Source organism: Pseudophryne corroboree, chromosome 5 (assembly GCF_028390025.1).
Source record: "Pseudophryne corroboree isolate aPseCor3 chromosome 5, aPseCor3.hap2, whole genome shotgun sequence".
NCBI classification, from domain to species: Eukaryota; Metazoa; Chordata; class Amphibia; order Anura; family Myobatrachidae; genus Pseudophryne; species Pseudophryne corroboree.
In genome coordinates this window covers 503,864,657-503,889,449 of record NC_086448.1, presented here as the reverse complement: position 1 = coordinate 503,889,449, position 24,793 = coordinate 503,864,657, and the positions used below count along the sequence as shown (strand labels likewise).

At 43.5% G+C, this 24,793-nt stretch overlaps 1 protein-coding gene across 3 annotated transcripts in view; it reads right to left on the bottom strand.

Annotated features, from left to right (window-relative positions):
* The window catches only part of MYLK4 (myosin light chain kinase family member 4), a 265,505-nt gene that overhangs the window by 61,855 nt on the left and 178,857 nt on the right, over window positions 1-24,793 (bottom strand). For all 3 annotated transcript variants that reach the window (XM_063923045.1, XM_063923046.1, XM_063923044.1), the window contains 2 exons: window positions 12,063-12,159; window positions 6,700-7,273 (listed from right to left, as the gene is read on the bottom strand). In XM_063923045.1, the coding sequence (XP_063779115.1) occupies window positions 6,700-7,273; window positions 12,063-12,159 (671 nt within the window). The remainder of the gene's footprint in view (window positions 1-6,699; window positions 7,274-12,062; window positions 12,160-24,793) is intronic.

The following is a 24,793-nucleotide window of genomic DNA, read 5'->3' as shown; positions in this document are numbered from 1 at the left end:
GGGAGAGGGAATTTGTTTATATGTAATTTTATTAGTGCAAACTTGCTAAAAGTCCAACAATAATTATGCATATTTTTTATCTTAAAATAATAAACAGTCCCTTGAACATTGGCATCAATGTTAACAAATGTAAGATTATAATGTATTATTACTTTTTATGCTGTAAATTGGCATTTTTTTAAGTTTAACAAACAATAGGGTTACACAGTAAGAATAATATACATGGTTATATAAAATATGGGTTTATAATAGATGCCTCATGTGCCTAAGTCTGATTGAAAGAACACAGATTAATGGTCTGATTCTGGGTTGGATGCTTCTGTGAGTGTTTGGAAAAATGCAGGCGTGTCCAAGTATTTCACAAAACCAAATGTACAGATGGCGCTTCAGTTCAGAGGTGCTGCAGTCTCCCAGCGGGGATGGTTATCAATTTCCCAAAAAAGTTCAATCCTAATTCTATGGTTTTGCTGGGGTGCGCTCCCTGGGTCACTACGGGTAATAGTCCTTTGTGTAGAAAGGGAAAGTTCTCCTCACTGGACAGTTTATCAGCAGTGCTTCCTTGTTCTGATATAGCACGATGTCCTCAAAGAAAGAAATAGTAAATAGTGAAGTCCCGTAGGGATCAAATGGATTATCAGAAATTTCAATCACATATAGATATAATGTAAAAGAAATTTTAATCCGCCTCAGTGCGGCGGACCTATGTACCGGACTTAGTGGGGTGTCAACAGTGCCCACCCAATTACGCTTGTAGTATCCCTTCCTTTATTCTGTAGATTCCAATATTGGTTCTTCCCTAATTCACCTTTACCTCTCCATCCAGGTGAAAGGTTTCCATGAGTAGGGAAAAAAATCAATATATAGTGAAGTATTGCTTGAGTTTAGGTATAAAAATTATTTATTCATAAAGTGCAGAAAAAGTATTTGTTAAAAAAACACTAGACGTCTTGATCAAAATAGCAATATAAAATCCACCACAGATTAGTGGACCCACGTACCAGAGGTTGTGGGGTGTCACAATGGCCCACCCAAACAGCGTTTGCAATGTAGCTCCCCGGGGTATATAGCAGCAATCAGCGTGTTCCCTCTGGCTCCAGTAGGTCCCTCCAATCAGTCACCCGATCAAGACGTCTAGTGTTTTTTTAACAAATACTTTTTCTGCACTTTATGAATAAATAATTTTTATACCTAAACTCAAGCAATACTTCACTATATATTGATTTTTTTCCCTACTCATGGAAACCTTTCACCTGGATGGAGAGGTAAAGGTGAATTAGGGAAGAACCAATATTGGAATCTACAGAATAAAGGAAGGGATACTACAAGCGTAATTGGGTGGGCACTGTTGACACCCCACTAAGTCCGGTACGTAGGTCCGCCGCACTGAGGCGGATTAAAATTTCTTTTACATTATATCTATATGTGATTGAAATTTCTGATAATCCATTTGATCCCTACGGGACTTCACTATTTACTATTTCTTTCTTTGAGGACATCGTGCTATATCAGAACAAGGAAGCACTGCTGATAAACTGTCCAGTGAGGAGAACTTTCCCTTTCTACACAAAGGACTATTACCCGTAGTGACCCAGGGAGCGCACCCCAGCAAAACCATAGAATTAGGTGTCCAAGTATTTGCACGGCGGGTGTCTGACGTCAATTCCGGGACCGGACAGGCTGAGGTGATCGCAAGGGCTGAGTAAGTTCTGAGCTACCCAGAAACTGCACAAACTATTTTTGTACCACTCGGCTGCACATGCGATCGCACCCTTGCACAGCAAATATAGCGACTATGCGTTTGCATGGCTGCAAAAAGTAGCTAGCGAGCGATCAACTCGGAATGACCCCCTCTGTCTCCTCACAGAGAGTGGGACTGTCTCATAGACTTGGTCACTAGTAAGTGACCTTCCAGGGGTCATTCCTATCCTTTATCTGTTCCAGAGACAAATTCTATGAGTCTATTCAAAAAAACCTGAAGTAGGAATTTATTCGGATTTTTCTTTGTAGAAAAAAAAAATTACTCCAATCCTGTTTTAACTACAGGGGACTCAATAAAATTACTGTCAAAAATCGTTAACCTTTGCCCTTAATTACAGAGATCTTCAACAGGGTGAAAGGATCAACTATCTTTCCAAAATTAGATTTCAGGGGTGCCTACAATTTGATTTGCATCCGCCAGGGTGATGAATGGAAGACAATGTTTAACATGAGAGATGGGCACTATGACTATCTTGTCATGCCCTTTGGTCTGACCAACGCCGCTGCAGTGTTTCAGCATTTTGTGAATTAAATATTGCGTGACCTTCTGTACCACTCTGTTGTTGTTTATTTAGATGATATCCTTATATTTTCTAATTACCTTGTCTCTCATCGCAATCAAGCAAAGGAGGTCCTCCGAAGACTCTGTGTGAACCATTTATATTGTAAACTTGAAAAATGTATTTTTGAAGTACTAGATATTCTTTTTCTAGAGTACATCATTTCAGGTGCTGGCCAGTGGTGTTATCTGCTGGAGGGAGACCACATTTCAATTGCTGTGTCTCTCGATTTAGCAGTCTCTGCCATAAAAAGAGTCTGACTTGGAAAAGGTAACAACTGTGAATGGTACTGACGGACCACTTTCTCCACGAGTACCATCCATTGTTGATCTAGTGCCAAGGTCATTAGTACAAATAGGGGGCAGTCATCAACTAGTTCAGGTGGGGCATTGGGGCTTTGACATGGGGAAGGGCAGGTGGATAGAAAGCCATTCTCAGCTAACTAGGAGGCAGGCAATGACGGTTTGGTCACCAACATGCTGGCAACACAAGGGTGTTTAGGTTTTTATGGCTGACAATAGCATTTCCATTTAAAAGAAGATGTTGAGAGTTAGCGGAGTTAGAGTCGTTATGTATATATATGCTGTTGTTAATTATTTTCTTTTAATATGCAAAGAAACCTTCAGCTATCATTAATCTAAAGGTGGTTGACCTACTGTACTTGCGAGGAGTAAAGGGAGCATGCTGGTAGACAGTAGTAGTGGAGGGGGACAGCGGCAGTCTTGAGTCTGCAGTTCTCCTCAGTTAATAGACTTGTTAACGAATGTTTAACTTTTTTGGTCATTACACAACATGGAATTAGATCACGATAACACTCAAACAGCAGCTCAGAGAAAGTTAGATATGAAAATGTTACGGACATTTAGAGGGTGATGAGAGATGCATAATTTTCAAAAGATCCAGTTTCTTTAGTTGATGTGTTTTCCCAGGTCAAGATGACTGATCTACAGTATATATCATACAGCGGTTTGGTCAGGAATAGATGTAATGTACCATGTAATAGGTCAATGATGGAAGAAGTAATAAAGGCATATTTAAAAGAACCAGGATAACAGGGAGGCATAGATTTGCATGTCCCAACCATTAACATTGAATTTGGCTATGGGGATGAAAAAAATGAGTACATACAGTAGATATATCCACATTGCTGTAACTGTTTAAAGACATGGCGGCAAAGTCTTATAGGAGGAACGACAGGAAAGAAAGAAAGCAGTCTGTAAGATGTTCTGAAATTTTTTGCAGGTTTCTTTGGCAATGATCAATATTATTGTGGAAAATTTGAAAAAAGGAGAAGTAAATTCATACTGTTTTGGAAGCATTTAGTGATTATGCGAGACTAGCATGGTGGCATTATAATAAGACATTTAGGTAGAGGAAGGCGGAGAAGCTGGCAATACCATGGGGTTTACAAAATATGGCTCTTTTATAAAAGGAACATGATCCTATCACTTTGAAGATTGGCTGATAGTCAACTATTTGGACTGTGTAGGTCAGAACCCACATTTTAGATACTTCAAGATGAAAAGAGCAATGTTGCGTAGAGGGCTGGCCAAGCGGAAAAAGCTCCAACAACACTGTGGGTGGAAAGGATGGAGCCTTGGCTTACATCATTATTTAAAGCAATGCAGCGCATTTACACAGTGAAAGGTATGGGTTTAAAATTCCAGCCCAGGGAGAGAGGAATTTGCAATCAGCAAAGGAACATGAGGAGGTACTGTAATGTGTCATACAAATTTCCACAGGAAGAACTGTAGCTCTAGGAAGGATAGTAAGCCCTTTTGACAAGCTACTTAACCAAGGTTTGAGCATGTGATCTCTTGGCTTGGTGCCTAAAGCAAGGTCTAAATGATAAAAATGATTACACCTTTTGACAAGGATTTAAAAAAAAAGGGTAAATGAATGCAGCATTTAAGTTGCTCCTTATACAATTTTAATGTTTTAATTTGCTTGTTTGAAAGTTTAAAGGTAAATAGAATATCACACTTATTTGAAACAATCAGTTCTTTCTGAACAAGATAATAAGGTTGTCTGCCATTACTTGGATTATTTCCTTTAGGACCTACAGGGTGGCAAAATGTTTCCATTTTTTAAGAACAGTTAAAAAAATGATAGAAAGCATTTTTAAATAAATGCTCTACTTTTTTCACGGGATGCATACAAAAGTCGTTTTTTTTGTAATTTTATGCAAATTTAAAAAAATTGTTAAAAAAAGAACACTTGTAATTCCCATTTGTAATAATAAAAACACCTGTAAGCTCCTTAAGGTTCTATTCTCTCTATTCTCCCTCTATGGGTGTCGTGGACACCCATAGAGGGGGAATCACCTTCCTCGCCAATATACCAGCAGTGGTATGGTGATCCTGTCGGGATCAGCTGGGATCCCGACTATCGGTATGCTGACCGCATACCCTATGAACAGCCTAGTTACTTAACCAGCGGTGTTATTTTTTTTGCAGTTACAGATGTACTCACTGTTACATGTACACTGGTGATGGAAAGGAGCTTGAGTGGAGCAGGGTTTCATACAGCTCACCAGCTGGTGAGTATATGCTGTGGTAATTATAATTGTACAGACTGCCGGAACAGCTTTATGGCAGGTATTACAAGGTCTCTCATAGGAGCTAGGTAGGAAAACTCTGTCTCCCACCATGTCACTCTACACAATAAAGAAACAAGATGGCCCCTGCACATGCTCAATAGTGGATAGGGCATGAAGCCTCCTTGGAAGACGTGAAGACTGGAGTCTTCACAATAGCACATTCCTCTTTCTACAATTGCTGTGCCTAATGAAGCTAATTAAATACTTCTAATTGCCTAATTAATCATTGGATGATGGGGGGCTTCTGCGCGCAAAAAGCTGCGATTTAATCTATTGTAATTTCCACAGCTAAAATTCTCACGGCTGATGGAATAGGCAAAACTTTGCGACCGGCAGCAATATCACGCAAAAATGAACTTGCTCAATTGCATATACCCCTTAAATCTATATTTATTATAGTACTTGGCATGAACCCTGGAATAGGGGAATTTTAGATAAACCTACTCAGTGGTCAGTTTCACCAGTGTTTGTGCAATAGTTGTTTCAAAAGCAAGTCCAGGTGCCTAAAACAACACTAAAACAATAAATCACTTGCAGCTATAGTATATGAGAGATGTGCTCCAGGATACTAACACTTTTAGTTACTGTAATAAAAGCATTGGTGGCTTTATAAGCCATATAAGCTTTATAAGCTTAAGGGCCATACAGACGGGGAGATTTCTCACAGAGATGAGTGCTGAGCGATCTAGCACGAACGCCCAGCACACATCTCTCCCGCGCTCAACACACAGCGCGAGCAAGGGGGAGAAAACACTAATTTCACCCAGCGGTGAAATGAGCGAGGACACTAGATTGTGCCTGCAGGCGAATCTTAGTTTCTAAGCAATCTAGTCCGATTGCTTAGAAATTAAGCACGGATCTCTATGTGTAACCCCCTTTAGTTAGCTTGAATAAGATAATCCAGTACCAATAAGAGAAAACAAGAGATTGTTTGTCATATATGAATGGTCTTAATCTATCCATGCGACATCCTATTTTTCTACCTATAAACATAAACAAAGGCATGAAATAGGGGAAATATCAGCATACTAGGGACTATTATCCATGTCAGGAATGCCCTTGCTCACAGGCATCTTGACATAACAGAGGGTGGATACAAAAAAATTGCGGGATGTGTGTGTGTGTGTGTGTGTGTGTGTGTGTGTGTGTTTGGTGGGAGGGGGGGGTGGTAGCGTGTATGATGCCCCTCAGTTTTTTGCGCTGGGAAATATATATATATATATATATATATCTATATATATAACTATATAGCGACACATGGGGACGGGGGTCACTACATAGTGGGGGCCCACTGACATTGGGGGTGCGGGCGGTGGCTGTGCCCCAGGGAACTATTACCAGAAGGGACTGGCGGTGATAATGCTGGTGATTACAGTATTTTGCCACTAGGGGAGCTATTTCTACTTGAGGGAGGGTATTATTTTACAATGGGGGCCTATGGACATGGGGGTGGGGGGCAAAACACCCCCTAAGTATGTATTTTTTAAGACAATATTTAAATATATTTTTTTAAATACATTTGAAACTTTATCAAATTAAAAAAAACATAAAATTTCTGACCTTTTTGGGGGAAAAGATTGTCAGTTGAGTGGTTAATGGATATGGCCTAGCCCGTAAAAACGGTGTGTGTGTTTATTTTTGTGTGTCACTGTGTAATTTGATTTTCTTGATTTTTGCTATGTAATGGTGCTGAAATAATATACTAATGTACATTTGTAATTGTTATTTCTAACAGCAAAATGAAAAGCTTAGTATATAAATATTACTGTAGTTTTATCTTACCTTTCTTTTGAAGGTGTACAGGCTGTATCATATTCTGTGTCATCATGAGCAGATGTGTCAATGCCACTGACTGGAGATTCTGATTCTGTTGACTCTGTGGAATCTTGCACAGCATTAATTTCTTCACTAATTATAAGATAATGGATGCTGCTGTCATCCTCCTCTTGTTCATCATGAGCTTTATAGTTACCCTCACTATCTTCATCTCTTTGTATGTCTGATATATCTTCAGAGACTAAAATAAGTTGTTCTTCTCCTTTATCGTCCTGAATGTTGGCCAAGCTTTCCCCTGTGTCCTCAGCTTTGTCACTCACCTCTGGTAGTAGGCCACAGTCTTCATTCACAGTAGGTCGCTCATCTTCTTCCACAACAGAAAAAATAATGGGACTGTCCTCAGGCACATCAAGTTTGATGTGTGTGTTTGGTATATCTATTGATATAAAGTTCTCTTCATACTTTACTTCTGCAGATTTGTTGTCAACCAATATAACAGATGCCTTTTCTGTATTTTCTTTATTGAGTTTTTGCACCTTTTCTTTATATTTGCGGGACTGGGTCTTTTGGACAGAACGCTCTAAAAGCAATGACAGGACAGCAAGCGTATAATGGCTGGTTTTATTAGTATATTTTTAACGCTTAGGCCCAAAGCCTTATTTACTTGTTGCCAGTAGCAATAGCAATACATAACAACACGTAAAGCATCATCACCAAGCTAAATAAGCCAATTCAGCAACTGGAGAAAAAAAAAATCTGTTATTTTTAATATTGATATGTATTTTACACAACCTGTAAAATTAGACAACTGGTCAAAAAAAGAGAATACTGAGAAAAAAACAACATCTGAAATATCTATAACTCTAGTAGAGGAAACATATGTTTTACTGTCACCCAAATAAAGATCAGTGTAACATGAAGCAATTCAGGAAATATTATGTTACATATAGTTGTATTTCCCTTGTCTTTCATTGTTCTATTTGCTGATATAAAATCTATTGCATGACACTGACACTAAAACATTTTATTTGGTCACATGTAACCCTCCTAGTGCAGTTTAGTGTGAACACCAAAGAAATAATTATAATTGATAGCATAATTTGATGTAAAACAACCAAAACAACAAAAACATTTTGTAAAGAGCTGTGTAAGAAAACCAGATATCTAAATAAAGACCAAAGTCCAACAAATGTGAGCTTTTCCTCTTATACCCCTTTCAGATTGCCTGAGGAGGGTCGCACACGGGAGCCTGACACGGGAGCTCCCAGCGTGCGAACCACCTCAGGCTCCCCGACGCCGCTGACTGCAACCCATGATATTGCCAGGTTGGTGACGTCAGTGGTGACGCGGTGGGGGCAGCGCTGAGAGATCACATGAGAGATCCAAGCGTCGCCCGTACACAGAGAGTGAACGGGAAATGGGTCGCATCAACCCGGCTTCCGTTCACACCACACAGTGAGCCGGGTTGAAGACGTGTTGAACCCTGCTCATGACCAGGGTTGAAATACAGGGTCACTCGACCCGGTATTTCAACCCTTGCACCTTTCAGACCGCACATGAACACGGGTTATGCGTGTTCATGTGCCAATGACCCGTGTTTAATGGTGGCGGTCTGAAAGAGGTATTAGTTATACTGAGTTGTGGACTTTCAATTCAGTACTGTCTGTATCTTTAACAACTATAATAGTATTAATGTACTGTATATACTGTGCTCAAAGAAACATAATACGTTAATAGCAAAGTGTGTCTCAATTTCACTAATTAATGGTTTATTTTCAGTATAGATCTATTTACAGTACAGTATATCCCAGTTGCGGGATGTTTGTGAAGAGAGGGGAGTGTACTCTGTGCTGTCACTCCCTGTACTGCCTGGTCCAGGACTCCCTACCTTAGACAGAGGTGCGCTGATGTCACAGTGTGACCTCCAACCCAAATATGCTGCTAACCTGTCCTTGCGTCTTCCATCTCCGTCCTCCAGGACGGACAATAGGATGTACCGCTGAGCGTCTCTATAGCCATATGCTGCAACTACTACTCTCGCCATTGGTTAGATGGCATACCCATTAACCCTATATATACCCTATACGCTCCTAGCTACAACTGTATATGCCTGCTGTATACAGTACATCTGTTATCTACCTGAATTAACAATGTTATCCTGCAAACCTTTTCGGACTATTAATAAGCCTGATGAAGTTATCTGCCATGTGCACAGACCTCCATTGCACACAACCGACACCTATCATCACAATAGGTACTGCCAATAGTTTGTTCCAAGTATCTATTGTCAATTCAGTAATTTACAGACGAAGGGCAAAGCAATCAATTTTAGCACATTTTTAAAGGGGCCCATCTTTCTGTGCAGACCGCCTACCACTATTCAAATATCTTGTGGTTGTCACATTCAGTGATATTTTCAGCAGTATACCAGTACTCCTTTAAGGTTCAGGTCAATTATTTTATGAAGTACGCCAGAAGCTAATGGTCTCAGGCATTCGACGCCACTGCTTGGAGTTGTGGAGACAGTGGCAGTTCCCAGCCCCATCACTGTGCTCTCCAGTGTAAGCAAGATAGCTGTCCGAACATACATTGTGTGTGTCTGCTATTGTGTGAGTGCTATACTCATTACGGTCTCATGAGAGTAGTATTGGCAGCCAAGCAGCAGGGTGCTTATTAACCCCTTAACTGGCACAGTTGCAATGGATTCAACTGCAGTCAGCTAGACTTTAGCTGATGCTGTCACATCCCATGTTACCATGCCGTCTGCTTCTACCCCAGAGGCGTAACTAGGGTAGGGCGAGTGGGGCACGTGCTCTGGGTGCCTTGGCAGGCCCAGGAGAGGGGGGCGCCGGCGGCGGCCAGGGCATCATGTCCCACTCGCCCCTGTCATGCCGAAATGTGAGGGGAGAAGAGCGCAGCGTCTCTCCCTCCCCTCGCCGCCTCTACCAGCACTAGCAGCGCTGCGTGTGTCCGGTCTCCGGCGGCATTAGCCAATCAGAGCTTGTGGACCGGCTCCTGATTGGCTGCCGGTCCGCGAGCTTCTGATTAGCTAGCAAACCGGCGCCACACAGCCGCCGGAGACCTGGAGCGGTGAGGGGAAGGAGAGGCGCTGCGCTGCGCTCTCCTCCCCTCACATATCAGAGGAGATTAGTGGAGCCACAAGCAGCGGTGAGTGACGCGGGGGGGGGGAGAGCACAGTGGGGCATGCATCTGGCACAGTGGGGCATGTATCTGGCACAGTGGGGCATGTATCTGGCACAGTGGGCATGTATCTGGCACAGTGGGGCATGCATCTGGCACAGTAGGGCATGTAACTGGCACAGTGGGGCATGTAACTGGCACAGTGGGGCATGTATCTTGCACTGTGGGGCATGTATCTGGCACTGTGGGGCAATGTAACTGGCACTGTGGGGCAATGTAACTGGCACTGTGGGGCAATGTATCTGGCACTGTGGGTCATGTAACTGGCACTGTGGGGCATGTATCTGGCACTGTGGGGCATGTATCTGGCACTGTGGGGCTTTGTAACTGGCACTGTGGGGCATGTATCTGGCACTGTGGGGCAATGTAACTGGCACTGTGGGGCAATGTAACTGGCACTGTGAGGCATGTATCTGGCACTGTGGGGCATTGTAACTGGCACTGTGGGGCAATGTATCTGGCACTGTGGGGCATGTAACCGGCACTGTGGGGCATGTATCCGGCACTGTGGGGTATTGTATCTGGCACTGTGGGGCAATGTAACTGGCACTGTGGGCCATTTTCAGTGGCCACACCCCTTCTGGTACGTGGCCACTGCTTCTTTTGGTGTGTTTTTTTTGGGGGGGGCGGCGCCATTTTCCATCTTGCCCTGGGCTCCGAAAACCCTAACTACGCCTCTGTTCTACCCCTCCTTTCTGGATTTCTGGAGCACATGCACTGTATCTAAAGTGCATGTTCAGTTCCACTGTGAGCGTTAATGCACAGTGGAACTGAACATGCACTTTAGATACAGTGCATGCTCTATAGGTAGAGATAATCTGCAGCAGTGGAGACTGCTCTGTTTGTAGTGGAGGGATAATGCCCATGGGGTAGTTACTTATACCTCACAGGCTATATTAGCACTGTGGGTTTGAGGGGGTGGGGTGGGGGTAATGCCTTATAAAAGTTCTTTGGGCCTGATTCTGGAAAACTCAGTAAATATTGTTTTAAAAAAAAAAAGGTCCTATGAGAATGGGAAAGGAATCAGGATGTAAAATAGCTATAATATGACTCACGTCACTGTGGAAGGTGTTGGCGCAGTGCAAAAATAAGGGACCTATCTATTGCCATGGGCCCGGGAGGGGGTCTATTGCCAGTGGGTATAGGAAGTGATTTTACAGAGGGGACCTACGGACATGTGGCAGTGCAAGACACCCCCTAGGATTTTTTTTTCCATTTAAATTAGTTTTTAAACATATATATTTAACTTGATAACAGTTTTAGAAAATCAAAAATTGTTAAGGGCAGTTTTTTTTTTTAAAAAAGTGGTTTAACTCCCTGCTGACCACAGACAGGTCACTGTCTAATGCAGTGGTTCCCAAACGTTTTTGAATCACAGAGCCCTAGAGTAACATAATTTTTTTCATGGCCCCCCCCTAGATCAAAAGTTTCTTATTGAGGGATTTACATAAGTGAGGGATTTAATAATATTAAAATAAGTAAATTGTGTATATATGTCATCCTTAGGTTCAGTTGTGTGGTGAGGGACAAGATTTGCTTCTCTTTGTCCACATATTTTATGATTGACAGGCTCAGACACCAGCACTGGTTTTGCCTAATATATCGACCATAAATAATTTGAATTGTTCCTGGACCACCAATCCAAGGCACCCCGGCAGGTGTCCCGAGGCACCCCAAGGAGTCACGGCACACAATTTGAGAACCACTGGAGTAACATACTGCAGGTGTCATCTCCATGGGGCTGATGAGGCCAATAGCACTTTCTGCCCCAGCTTGTTACGCTAGTGCTACTGAGTATAATCTACAGTACTGTATGTCCCTGAAATGCAATTACATGAAAATTCTTCTGCTGAAATAGTAACCAGCAGACAGCATATGCAGACCTCTGTGTTCTATTCTATAAAAACAATTAACTTTTTGCTATGTAATAGAAAGAATAGGCAAATGCAGCATGCTGGAGAATTAATGTTCAAACTCTCACAAAGCATATTTCCATATTAATAATAATAATAATAATAATAATCTATATTCCTTCATATACTGTAGATCCAACACCCTAGGTCTATGGACCACGTCAGTGATCAACATTGCAGAAATAATATAAAACCTGTAAATTCCACTTACAACATTCCCTGTTAATGAAAATAAAAATGAGTTGTAATGTTTACCTGCATCTGGCGGCTTCTTCTTCTTGATAGACTTTGTTCCTTTCAAACTCAAGGACACATTTTTCTTCTTTTCACTTGTGATTTGTTCACTGAAGATCTGTGAAATTAAATATGACACATTAATGCAGGGATATTGAGAAAAGGAATTGAAAGACAATATAAAAATAAACAAATCAATAAACTGAAGTTACAATCTGCATATTAGCTATGTACTGTAGCTGAATGCAAGCTACAGTACCGGCTTGGTTATAAGCCATGTTGGACTGTAAACTAGAGATGTGCACCGGACACTTTTTGGGTTTTGGGTTTTGTGTTTGGATCTGGATCTCTGTTCCTGTTTTGGATCTGGATTGGTTTTGCCAAAACCACCCTTTCAGGTTTTGGTTTTGGATCTGGATTTTTAAAAAAACAACAACATAACAACAGCTAAAATCACAGATTTTTTGTGTGTGTTTGTTTCTACAGTATTATTAACCTCAATAACATTCATTTCCACCCATTTCCAGTCTATTCTGAACACCTCACAATATTGTTTTTAGGCCAAAAGGTTGCACCGAGGAAGCTGGATGACTAAGCTATGCGACACAAGTGGGCGGCACAGACACGTGGTCCATCTAGGAGTGGCATTGCAGTGTCAGACAGGATGGTAGTTTTAAAAATTAGGCCCCAAAGAGCACATAATGCAAGATGGAAATGTCCTTGGACCCTCCCACCCACCCTTATGTTGTATAAACAGGACATGCACACTTTAACAAACCAATCATTTCAGCGACAGGGTCTGCCACACAACTGTGACTGAAATGACTGGTTTGTTTGGGCCCCCACCAAAAAAGAAGCTATTAATCTCTCTTTGCACAAACTGGCTCTACAGAGGCAAGATGTCGTCTTCATCCTCATCCTCCGATTCCTCACCCCTTTCAGTGTTTACATCCTCATCCTCACAGAGTATTAATTTGTCCCCACTGGAATCCACCATCACAGGTCCCTGTGTACTTTCTGGAGGCAATTGCTGGTAAAGGTCTTCCTGGAGGAATTTATAATTCATTTTGATGAATATCATCTTCTCCACATTTTGTGGAAGTAAATTCCTACGCCGATCGTTGACAAGGTTACCGGCTGCACTGAAAACTCTTTCAGAGTACACACTGGAGGGGGGGCAACTTAGGTAAAATAAAACCAGTTTGTGCAAGGGCCTCCAAATTGCCTCTTTTTCCTGCCAGTAAACATACGGACTGTCTGACATGCCTACTTGGATACTGTCACCGATATAATCCTCCACCATTTTTTCAATGGTGACAGCATTATATGCAGTGACAGTAGATATGTCAGTAATCGTTGGCAGGTCCTTCAGTCCGGACCAGATGTCAATACTTGCTCCTGACTGCCCTGCACCACTGCCAGCGGGTTGACTAGGAAATGTTATTCTTTTCCTCACAGCCCCAGTTGCGGGAGAAAATGAAGGAGGAGCTGTTGACATGTTACGCTTCGCTTGAGTTAACTACTTTCTCAACAGCAGGCCTTTGCACCTTTGCAGACTTGTGTTTGCCAGAAAGAGAGATACAATGTAGGCTTTAAACCTAGGATTGAGCACGGTGGCCAAAATGCAGTGATCTGATTTCAACAGATTGACCACCCTTGAATCATGGCAAAGCAAATGAAGGGCTCCATCCACAAGTCCCACATACTTAGCGGAATCGCTCCATCTTAGCTCCTCCTTCAATTTCTCTAGCTGCTTCTGCAAAAGCTTGATGAGGGGAATAACCTGATTGAAGCTGGCAGTGTCTGAACTGACTTCACGTGTGGCAAGTTCAAAGGGTTGGAGAACCTTGCACAATCATTCTCCACTGCGCTTGAGTCAGGTGCATTCCTCCTCCTTTGCCCATATCATAGGTGAATGTATAGGCTTGAATGGCCTTTTGCTGCTCCTCCTCCATCCTCTGAAGCATATAGAGGGTTAAATTCCACCTCGTTACTACCTCTTGCTTCAGGTAATGGCAGGGCAGGTTCAAGAGTGTTTGCTGGTGCTCCAGTCTTTGGCACGCAGTCGCTGAATGTCGAAAATGCCCCACAATTTTTCAGGCCACCGACAGTACCTCCTGAATGCCCCTGTCGTTTTAAAAAAAAATATGCACCACCAAATTAATTGTGTGTGCAAAACATGGGATGTATTGGAATTTGCCCAGATGTAATGCTCACACAATATTGGTCGTGTTGTCAAATATCACAAATCCCCAGGAGAGTCTAAGGCCCTCATTCTGAGTTGATCGCTAGCTGCCGTTGTTCGCAGCACAGCGATCATGCTAAAAATCGGCATTTCTGCGCATGCATACGGGCCGCAGTACGCACGTGCAAAGTACTTTCACACTAAACTATGCAGTTTTACACAAGGTCGAGTGACGCTTTTCTGTCGCTCTGTTGATCGATGAGTGATTGACAGGAAGTGGGTGTTTCTGGGTGGTAACTGGCCGTTTTCCGGGAGTGTGCTAAAAAACGCAGGCGTGTCAGGTAAAAACGCAGGCATGCCTGGGGAAACGGGGGAGTGGCTGGCCGAACACAGGGCGTGTTTGTGACGTCAAAGCAGGAACTAAACTGACTGAAGTGATCGCAAGGTAGGAGTAGGCTTGGAGCTACTTTGAAACTGCATGAAAAGTTTTACGAGCAGTTCTGCTAACCTTTCGTTCGCACTTCTGCTAAGCTAAGATACACTCCCAGAGGGCGGCGGCCTAGCGTTTGCACTGCTGCTAAAAGCAGCTAGCGAGCGATCAACTCGGAATGAGGGCCTAAGTGGGGTAAGCCATTGTGAGATGATGTCCCTCAGTTTCTGTAAGAGGTTGCAGTGGTGTGCCTCTTACAAAAACCGGTGATACACAGCGTAGTCTTCCTAGGAACGAGTTTGTATTTGTGGCATGCTGCTGCTGGTGCCGCTGCGGAAGGCAATACATCTACCCCTTGGGCTGTCACAGTCATGTAGTCCTTAGTTTGCCCTGCATCACTTGTCCACATGTCTGTGGTTAAGTGGACAGTGGGTACAACCACAATTTTCAGGACACTGAGGACACTTTTCTTAATGTCCCTGTACTGTCCCGGAATCGCTTGCCTAGTGAAGTGGAATCTAGACGGGATATGGTACCGGGGACACAGTACGTCCATCAACTTTCTAAATCCCACTGCACTAATGGTGGATACCGGACACACGTCTAACACCGGCATAGTTGTTATGGTCTCAGTAATCCGCTTTGCAACAGAGTGACTGCTGTCATATTTCATCTTCCTCGCAAAGGACTGTTGGACAGTCAATTGCTTAGTTAAAGTAGTACAAGTGGTCTTCCGACTTCCTCTCTGGGATGACGATCGACTCCCAGCAGCAACAACAGCAGCGGCAGCAGTAGGCGTAGCACTCAAGGATCCTCTGGAGGTATCCCGGATAGGAGAGGACTCGTCAGTCATGCCAGTGACATGGCCTGCAGGACTACTTCCGTTCCTGACTGAGGAGGAAATTGATATTGAGGAAGTTGGTGGTATGGATTGCAGGAGCTTGGATTCAACAGGAAAAATGGATTTAGGTGTCCGTGGACTGCTTACGCTCTTACCCAAAGTTTCTTAACTTAACAATGACTTACAGTATGATGAATATGCTGCAAGGGACATATAAGGGAGGATGTTCCTAGGTGGTTAACGTCCTTACCCATACTTATTATGGATTTGCAAAGGCAACACATGGCTTGACACCTGTAGTCCGGATTTGTGGAGAAATAATTCTACACCAAAGAGGTGGCTTTTTTGGTATTATGCCCAGGCATGACAATGGGCTTTTTCATCCTATGGACAACAACTGTCTCCACTGGTGCCTTATTCAAACAAACCACATTACCATCAGAATCCTCATTGTCAATTTACTCCTCAGTGCCAGCTACACTAATATCCTCCTCATCTCATCCTGGTGTACTTATACAGTGACATCCTCAATCTCAATATCAGCAACTGGACTGGCGGTGCTCCTCCCAGCACTTGCAGAGGGCGTGCAAATGGTGGTAGGAGCTTCCTCCTCCCATACAGTCTTGGGAAGGACAGGCCTAGGCATCGCAACCGCGGACACACTTGGACTCTCCTTGGGGATTTGTGATATCTTTGAGTCTGAACGCACAGTTGTTTTTACCTGTGTTTTAACAAGCTTTTTTTTTTTTTTACATTTTTCGAGAGGGAAGAGGGCTTCCATCTTCATGAGAAGCTTTTTTTGGTTATTAATTTTTGCTTTTAGGATTTTACATGCCCTCAATGACATTGGGTATCAGCCTTAGCAGACGACGTTAATGGAAACTGCATAATCAATGTCATGACTGGCGGCAACAGGAGCTTCAGCACTAGTACTAGGAACTGGAAGTGGTTCCTGATCTTTCACTATTTTTTCCTCCAAATTTCTGTTCTCTATTTCACAGGACAGCTCCCCTTTATTTTTACAGCAAACATAACAGTGCAGCTTTATATTTACAGCAACCCTGTATTTTTACAGCATACAAGACAGGGATACAGCATCCCTGTATTTTCACAGCACCCCTGTATTTTTACAGCATACGGGACAGGGCCAGTGTACCTTTATTTTAACAACAACCCTATATTTTTACAGCATACAGGATAGGGCCAGTGTACCTTTATTTTAACAACACCCCTGTATTTTTACAGCATACAGGACAGGGCGAGTGTACCTTTATTTTACCAACAGCCCTGTATTTTTACAGCATACAAGACAGGGACACCGCACCCCTGTATTTTCACAGCACCCCTGTATTTTAACAACACCCCTATATTTTTACAGCATACAGGGCAGGGCCAGCATCCCTGGATTTTAACAAAACCCTGTATTTTTACAGCATACAAGAAAGGGCCAGTGTACCTTTATTTATACAACACCCCTGTATTTTTTACAGCATATAGGACAGTGCCCCTGTACAGCACAGGACAGAAACACCCATACACAGCACCCTTAACAGCACAGGACACCACAGGACATCACCCCTAACAGCACACAGGACAGCACCCCTAACAGCACACAGGACAGCACCCCTAAAGAGCACACACTGACCCCTCCCGACGCCACCACCCACAGAGAGACAGAGGTCTGTCTCCCTCACTCTCCAAGTTGGAGTGAAAATGGTGGCGACATGCGGCTCCTTATATGGAATCCAAAACTTGCGAGAATTCGACAGCGGAATGATGACGTTTTGCCTTGTTCTGGGAACCGAGTCTGGCAGGAAGTCCCGAGCCGGACTCAATTCCCGACTCGGACCGTTAAGCTCATCTCTACTGTAAACAGCTTCCTGACCAATACTTTAGCAGCTGAAGTATCTGAAGTGCTGAAAAGCTTGTACATATTTATAGTCAATGTGAATATATGTTATTAATAGGTCTTTTATCTAACTTTTCTGTCAGCTTTTAATGAAATTTCCTACTGCTCAATATCACAGAATATAAAATTTTGAGATTCAATTCAAATACAACAGAACAGCAGTTGTCAGTGTCCACATTGGTGGTAATAGTACAGGCAAGGAAACAGGATAGTATAAAAAAAATTGTCAAGAGCTTCTACATGTGATTCGTAATGACAAGTACATAATACACAGACAAAGCTTTGTGGCGAATAGGGTAGGAAAGAAAGTTAGTGGAAACTAGGGGGTAGTGGGATTAAGGATGAGACCAAAATTTCCAGCATCCACAAATCAGAGGAGCAGAAGTAATTGTAGGTAGCTAAACCAATTAAATATAATGTTATGCTTACTAAAGAAAAATGTCTGAAAAGCAGTGTAAAGGGAGCCGGGGGCCCTTTGGGAATGCAGTGTTGTAAGTCACACCGTATTTTGGTATATTTGTGTTATTTATTATTTAAATATGCAGGGAAGAGAGATCCAGACATTTCCTGTGTCCTCTGACCAAACATCTAGAATGAGAATTTGCATGGAGACATGAATCTCTAGAAAAGAGCCCAAGAGAAAATGAGAACTTAGCTCTACTTTGGCTGCTATCATCTTATTTTAGTCCTCCTCAAAGTATATAGACTATCTATCCTGGTAACTATATCAGAAGCTTCAAACAGTTAATGAGACCAGGGCCTTTAAGTAATAGCCTGCAGGTTGATACACGGTATCCGGTCTATAGATCTACACTAAAAAGGTCTACAGCCAATAGGACGGCCAGTAATGGTCGACATGCATTAGGGTCAAAAGGTGGACAGGGTCAAAGGTCGACAAGTTAAAGGTAGACAATGCAAACGGTTGACAGTGTCAAAAGGTGGACAGGGTCAAAAGGTCAACATAACAATGGTCAACACATATGGTAGACATACGTTTTTGGTTTTGATTTTTTTTTTTAATTCAACTATTTCATACTTTACCGTCCACGTGGACTACTATTGGGAATATTACCCTTTGCCGAATAGTAGCATAATGAGGCACCTTTCCTGAAGTATGGCGAGCAAAGCGAGCCATGAAAGGGTATGCGGTACACTAATGGGGCATGTTTGTGGCAGAAAAGTGACAAAACACCCCCCAAAAAATAAAAATAAATTGTGTCTACCTTTTTTGTATCAACTATTTCCATGTCGACCTTTTGACCCTGTCGATCTAAAGTTTGTCGATCATTAGTGGTCAACCTACTGACTGTAGATATTTTTAGTGCAGATCTAATAATCAACACCCTGCAGACACAGGTGTGATTCTAAGTAGTTGGTGTTGCCTTTTTATTGCTGCATTAAATCTAGAGGCTACAGTAACTGACCAGAATTACGCTTGACCCTGCAACTTGTGGGTTATTACATATGGGCACAAATGTTGTTGAGGCTAGCTGCAATTCTAATTAAAACACTCTGGATCACCGCCTTATAATAATACAACTTTAAATAGAAGCTGTTGGAAATACTAAAAAATGTCAGTGTAAGATAAATTGCTTTAAATAACCTTTCATATACATTATCATAACTTACAGACTTACACAGTATAGGTCTGGATTCCGAGTTGTTAATATTAGCTCGTAGTCTTAATATTCATGTGGAAAAGTCCATGCAGGATAATTTTAAATATATATTTAGTAATGAAATCTTGAAGCATGCACTATAGCTACACTATTTTCCAACACCTCCTCACCAATTCCTGGTGTTTGTGTATAATATATAAAGCTGCAAGGGATAATGATGCATATTGCAATACCTCAAAGAGAAAACATACAGTATATGAATATATTTTCAAAACTGACACCCATGATATAATCACAACATTGATAATATATATATGACGGTGACCCTGTGCTCAGCACGCTTACAAAACAAGGACGACACTTGGCAGCTAAGTGGGGCAGTGAACATTCATGCAGGGCCCGTTCTGCACATGTGCAGACCCACAAACATCAGATTAGTATATAAACCATCTGGTTTATGTACTGTACTAATATGAAACAGGCCCTGAGTCAGTTAGATGAACTACCCACGTACTGTACAGTTGATTGACATTCACGAGCCAATTAAAGCAAAACAACCCTCCAGATGAAAACATTTAGGCCCAGTTTTACCAAGCCTTGGAGAGTGATAAATTGCACGGTGATAAAGTACTAAACAATCAGCTCCTAACTGCTATTTTTCAAACACAGCCTGTGACATGACATTAGCATTGGTTGGTACATAGGGGGACATGTACTAAGCAGTGATAAAAGTGGATAAGTGAGCCAGTGAAGAAGTTGTCCATGGCAACCAATCAGCTGCTCTGTATATTTTTATATTGTATGCAAATTATAAACATTAACGCCAATGCTGATTGGTTGCTGTGGGCAACTTCTCCACTGGCTCACTTCTTTTTTAATCACTGCTTAGTACATGTCCCCCTTAATCACTGTGCCATTTATCACTCTCCAAGGCTTGGTAAATCTGGGCCTAAATGTTTTAAACTTGCTTGTGTGGTATAATAGGCCACGGTTCTCAATGTCACAATATATACTGTAGATTAGCCAGAGAATTACGGTGCTATAAAAAATATACTGTAAAACATACACAGTGTACAATAAATTAACCTGAGACACCTGCAGCGTCATGGTGTACTAAGCCATGAAGAGAGGTAAAGTGCAAAGATATAAAGGAGCCCATTTATCAGAGTGATAAAACTTGTTGTGTATGATAAAACTCGTTACATATGATAAATAGTGCTCCAGCCAATCAGTGTAATTTTTCAAACACATGACAGGAGCTGAACACATGACAGTTATGAGCAGATTGGCTGGAGCACCATTTATCATAAACATCCTAGTGATATTTGGTGGACCCCCTTTATTCAAGTAAACCTTAGTTACCTTTTTATACCAGTAAATAAAGACACGGAGACATGATTTTGGCAGAAAAATTGCTAGCTATTTATTTGACCCTAACCATAGCAAAACCTGTAATTGGAAAAATTTGTTAAGATGCCGAATCAGCCGGCATAATGGTGGCAGAAAAAAGAACGGCTCTATTAAACTATTGGTAAACTTAAATTGGTAAACTGACCGAAACCGTCCAGCACCCTATCAAAACCGGTAATAGGTGTCAACACAACCCCCACAGTGACTTCCCACAGCTCCTGGGTGCCCTGCCGCTGCCTCCCGGATGGGTGGTCGAGCGGCCATTAAGTCGATGGAGGTGAGTGCACCTAAACCATATAACACTGAAACTTACTACCTATAAAAAAACATACAACTACAAACTGCCGTTCTTTTCCGCCTATAAATAGCCAACGAATGAAACCAGCCAAGCAATTAAACGCCGATGCACTCCGCGTCAAAACACAAACAACCTCTACCCTTAGGGCGGGAGGGCGGGAAGGAAATTCACTTGCAAAGAGACCCAAAATGGCCACTCCAGCCTATATATACCCTAACCCTCCCCCTTTTCCTAAGGCTGTACTACCTAACAGCTAGGTCCACCCCTCACAGGATGTTTAACTCATTCCTCTCCTATGTAGTCAATTCTCTCTCCTAAACATCCTAGTGATATTTGGTGGACCCCCTTTATTCAAGTAAACCTTAGTTACCTTTTTATACCAGTAAATAAAGACACGGAGACATGATTTTGGCAGAAAAATTGCTAGCTATTAATTTGACCCTAACCATAGCAAAACCTGTAATTGGAAAAATTTGTTAAGATGCCGAATCAGCCGGCATAATGGTGGCAGAAAAAAGAACGGCTCTATTAAACTATTGGTAAACTTAAATTGGTAAACTGACCGAAACCGTCCAGCACCCTATCAAAACCGGTAATAGGTGTCAACACAACCCCCACAGTGACTTCCCACCGCTCCTGGGTGCCCTGCCGCTGCCTCCCGGAAGGGTGGTCGAGCGGCCATTAAGTCGATGGAGGTGAGTGCACCTAAACCATATAACACTGAAACTTACTACCTATAAAAAACCATACAACTACAAAATGCCGTTCTTTTCCGCCTATAAATAGCCAACGAATGAAACCAGCCAAGCAATTAAACACCGATGCACTCCGCGTCAAAACACAAACAACCTCTACCCTTAGGGCGGGAGGGCGGGAAGGAAATTCACTTGCAAAGAGACCCAAAATGGCCACTCCAGCCTATATATACCCTAACCCTCCCCCTTTTCCTAAGGCTGTACTACCTAACAGCTAGGTCCACCCCTCACAGGATGTTTAACTCATTCCTCTCCTATGTAGTCAATTCTCTCTCCTAAACATCCTAGTGATATTTGGTGGACCCCCTTTATTCAAGTAAACCTTAGTTACCTTTTTATACCAGTAAATAAAGACACGGAGACATGATTTTGGCAGAAAAATTGCTAGCTATTTATTTGACCCTAACCATAGCAAAACCTGTAATTGGAAAAATTTGTTAAGATGCCGAATCAGCCGGCATAATGGTGGCAGAAAAAAGAACGGCTCTATTAAACTATTGGTAAACTTAAATTGGTAAACTGACCGAAACCGTCCAGCACCCTATCAAAACCGGTAATAGGTGTCAACACAACCCCCACAGTGACTTCCCACCGCTCCTGGGTGCCCTGCCGCTGCCTCCCGGATGGGTGGTCGAGCGGCCATTAAGTCGATGGAGGTGAGTGCACCTAAACCATATAACACTGAAACTTACTACCTATAAAAAACCATACAACTACAAACTGCCGTTCTTTTCCGCCAAAAGCGACGGACTCCATCCCAGAGTCCTCGCACCGCCACCATAACCTACCCTAACTCCTGCAACACTAGGAACAGATCCTCCAGGAAAAACATCATCCCCTCATTGGATAGATGTACACCATCAGGCCGAAAAAGGTGTTTGTCTCGGAACCGAATCCTAGGGTGGCGAACCACTTTACCTCCGTGGGCCAGGACCCACTTCGCCACCGCCCCATTCACCTTTATCCTGGCCTCATCTATTACGCGTCCGTCCTTCACACCTCGCCAACTCAACCTTGGCACCATCAGGGAAAATACCAATATGCAATTGGTCCATGCTGCGGCCACCCTTGCCAGATCTTGTATCATGGCCCACCGTAGCTCCAAGGAAGTCCTCTTCCCTAGGTTGTTGCCACCTAAGTGGACAACCAAAACCTTGGGAACTCCATGCTTCCTGGCCTGACTGACTAGTCTACTCAATAGATCTTTCCACATCATTCCTCGCCAACCAAGCCATCTGATTCCCTGACCTCCAGGAAACCTCTGAGCAGTATCAGAGGCCAAAAACCTTGCTGCCCAAAAGACATACGAGTGGCCGACCACCCAAACGGACAAGCCATCAGCGAAACAACCTGAATGGAAGGAAAAAGGGGTAAAATGTGTTACTATAATTCTACGCCATAAAATGTAATTGTGTTAACCTGAAGGATCTGCCAAAAAGAAAAAATTTTTATTGCTTCCTAATGTCGCAGCAGTCACGGCCTAGCCGATCTCCCGAGCTTCTAGCCAATTTGAAGCAAAGCATTAAGACATTAAGGGAAAGGCAAAAGAAACAAAACGAAATTAAACAGGGGGGGGGGGTATAAAAAAGAGGGTAAAACATGAAATAACTCAGCTGGAGGTGAAAGCATAAAAAACCTGCTGAGGGACTTAGATTAGAACAGATCAGCCGAATTAATGATTAGAATTCAGTCCGTCAAGTCAGGCAAAAATCGCAAAATAACTCCAGACCCCCGCTGCCGGCTCACGCCAGCAGCGGCGAGTGGCTAATCCCTGAGTAGGATCACACACGGGTAAACAAACCAACATACAGCGAACATAACATATGCATAAACACAGCAAACATTATCTTACTCAAGCATTATCGATGCAAGCTACGCTTAAGCAAGTATCTCAGGCGACGGGGCGAATGTACCGCTTATAACAGGACGACTTCCATCGTCCCACCGCCTGGATTTGGGCCCCCGAAAAACCCGCGGCCGCTGCCGCCGTAGCAGCCCCGATGCGGAAGGAGTGTGTACCGAAGTGGGAGGGGGAAAGGCCCAAGCTCGTCAGACAGCGACCCATCATCCACCGAAATTGGAACTTCGTTACCGGCAGCCCGTCATAGTGCAGCAACCATGACCCCCGACAATCGGGCCTCACTGCCTCATATTGTACTGCCAACCGTACTGGGCATATGCTCTCCTCAAGTGCCGGAACCAGGGTGACCCATCGGCCCTTCCCCACCTGGTCCGTCTTAGAGCGTCGCAATCTGCACAGCAAGGACCTCCCACTCACCACCACGTCCCCTACCAGCATGCGCGAATCCGTTTGCTTAGAAGGCGCTACCAACTCCGATATCCTAAAGGCACCGTGGTAAGACATAGAGAACGCCAATCTAAAAAGCAGCGATACAAACATAGACGATGCGATGGCTCCAACCGACCCAATGATGCCTGGCAGCAAAGCCGCATCAATGGGCCGTCTTCTGTCAGGCGGCGTAGGCGCCACACGCGCCCATCCTTTCATAGCCTTAAGCAGAATCCCACTTTTCGTCAAATCGGGAACACCCTTAATTCTGCAGAAGAACGCAATGCCAGCCAAGTACCGGGACACCACCACTCTGGACCTACCCGAAACATAAAGCTGCCAAATAAAAGAAAGCATCATCCGATGCCCGCTCTTACCTCGTTGCTTCCGTCCTTTAGCAAATTCTTCCCATTCGCTCCAGGCCTGCTTGTAAGCCTTAAGCGTGGATGGCGCGACCGATCGCAGTGCTAGACCTTCCAGTCTGGCTCGATGACCTGCCAGACATAACCGGGACAATGAAAACCCTGTTCCTCGGCCTCAGGAGCCAACAAGTAAAACCTCTCCCATTGCCCTCGTGATAGCGCGTCAGCGACCCCATTCTCCAGACCCGGTACGTGTTGTGCGCGAAACCACACGTTCCTGCGCAGGCAAGTACGCAGCACCTGCCCTAGCACCCGAAGCACTACCAGCGATTTTGCCCTCTGGTTGTTAATCGCGTGCACCACGCCCAGATTGTCGCATCTGAACAGGATGCTGCGATGTGCTAGCCGCTCGCCCCAGATTTCCAGCGCAACCATGATGGGAAAGAGTTCCAGAAGCAGAAGGTCCTTAGACAAACCCGCCTGGTGCCAGTCCGCTGGCCATGATGCCGCGCACCAAGATCCCTCAAGATAGCAACCAAAACCGGAGGCTCCTGCCGCGTCGGTGAACAGCTGCAATCTGGCGCTGTCGACCGTTGGGGCCAGCCATATGCGCACACCGTTGAAGTCCTCCAGGAACGAGGCCCATACTGCCA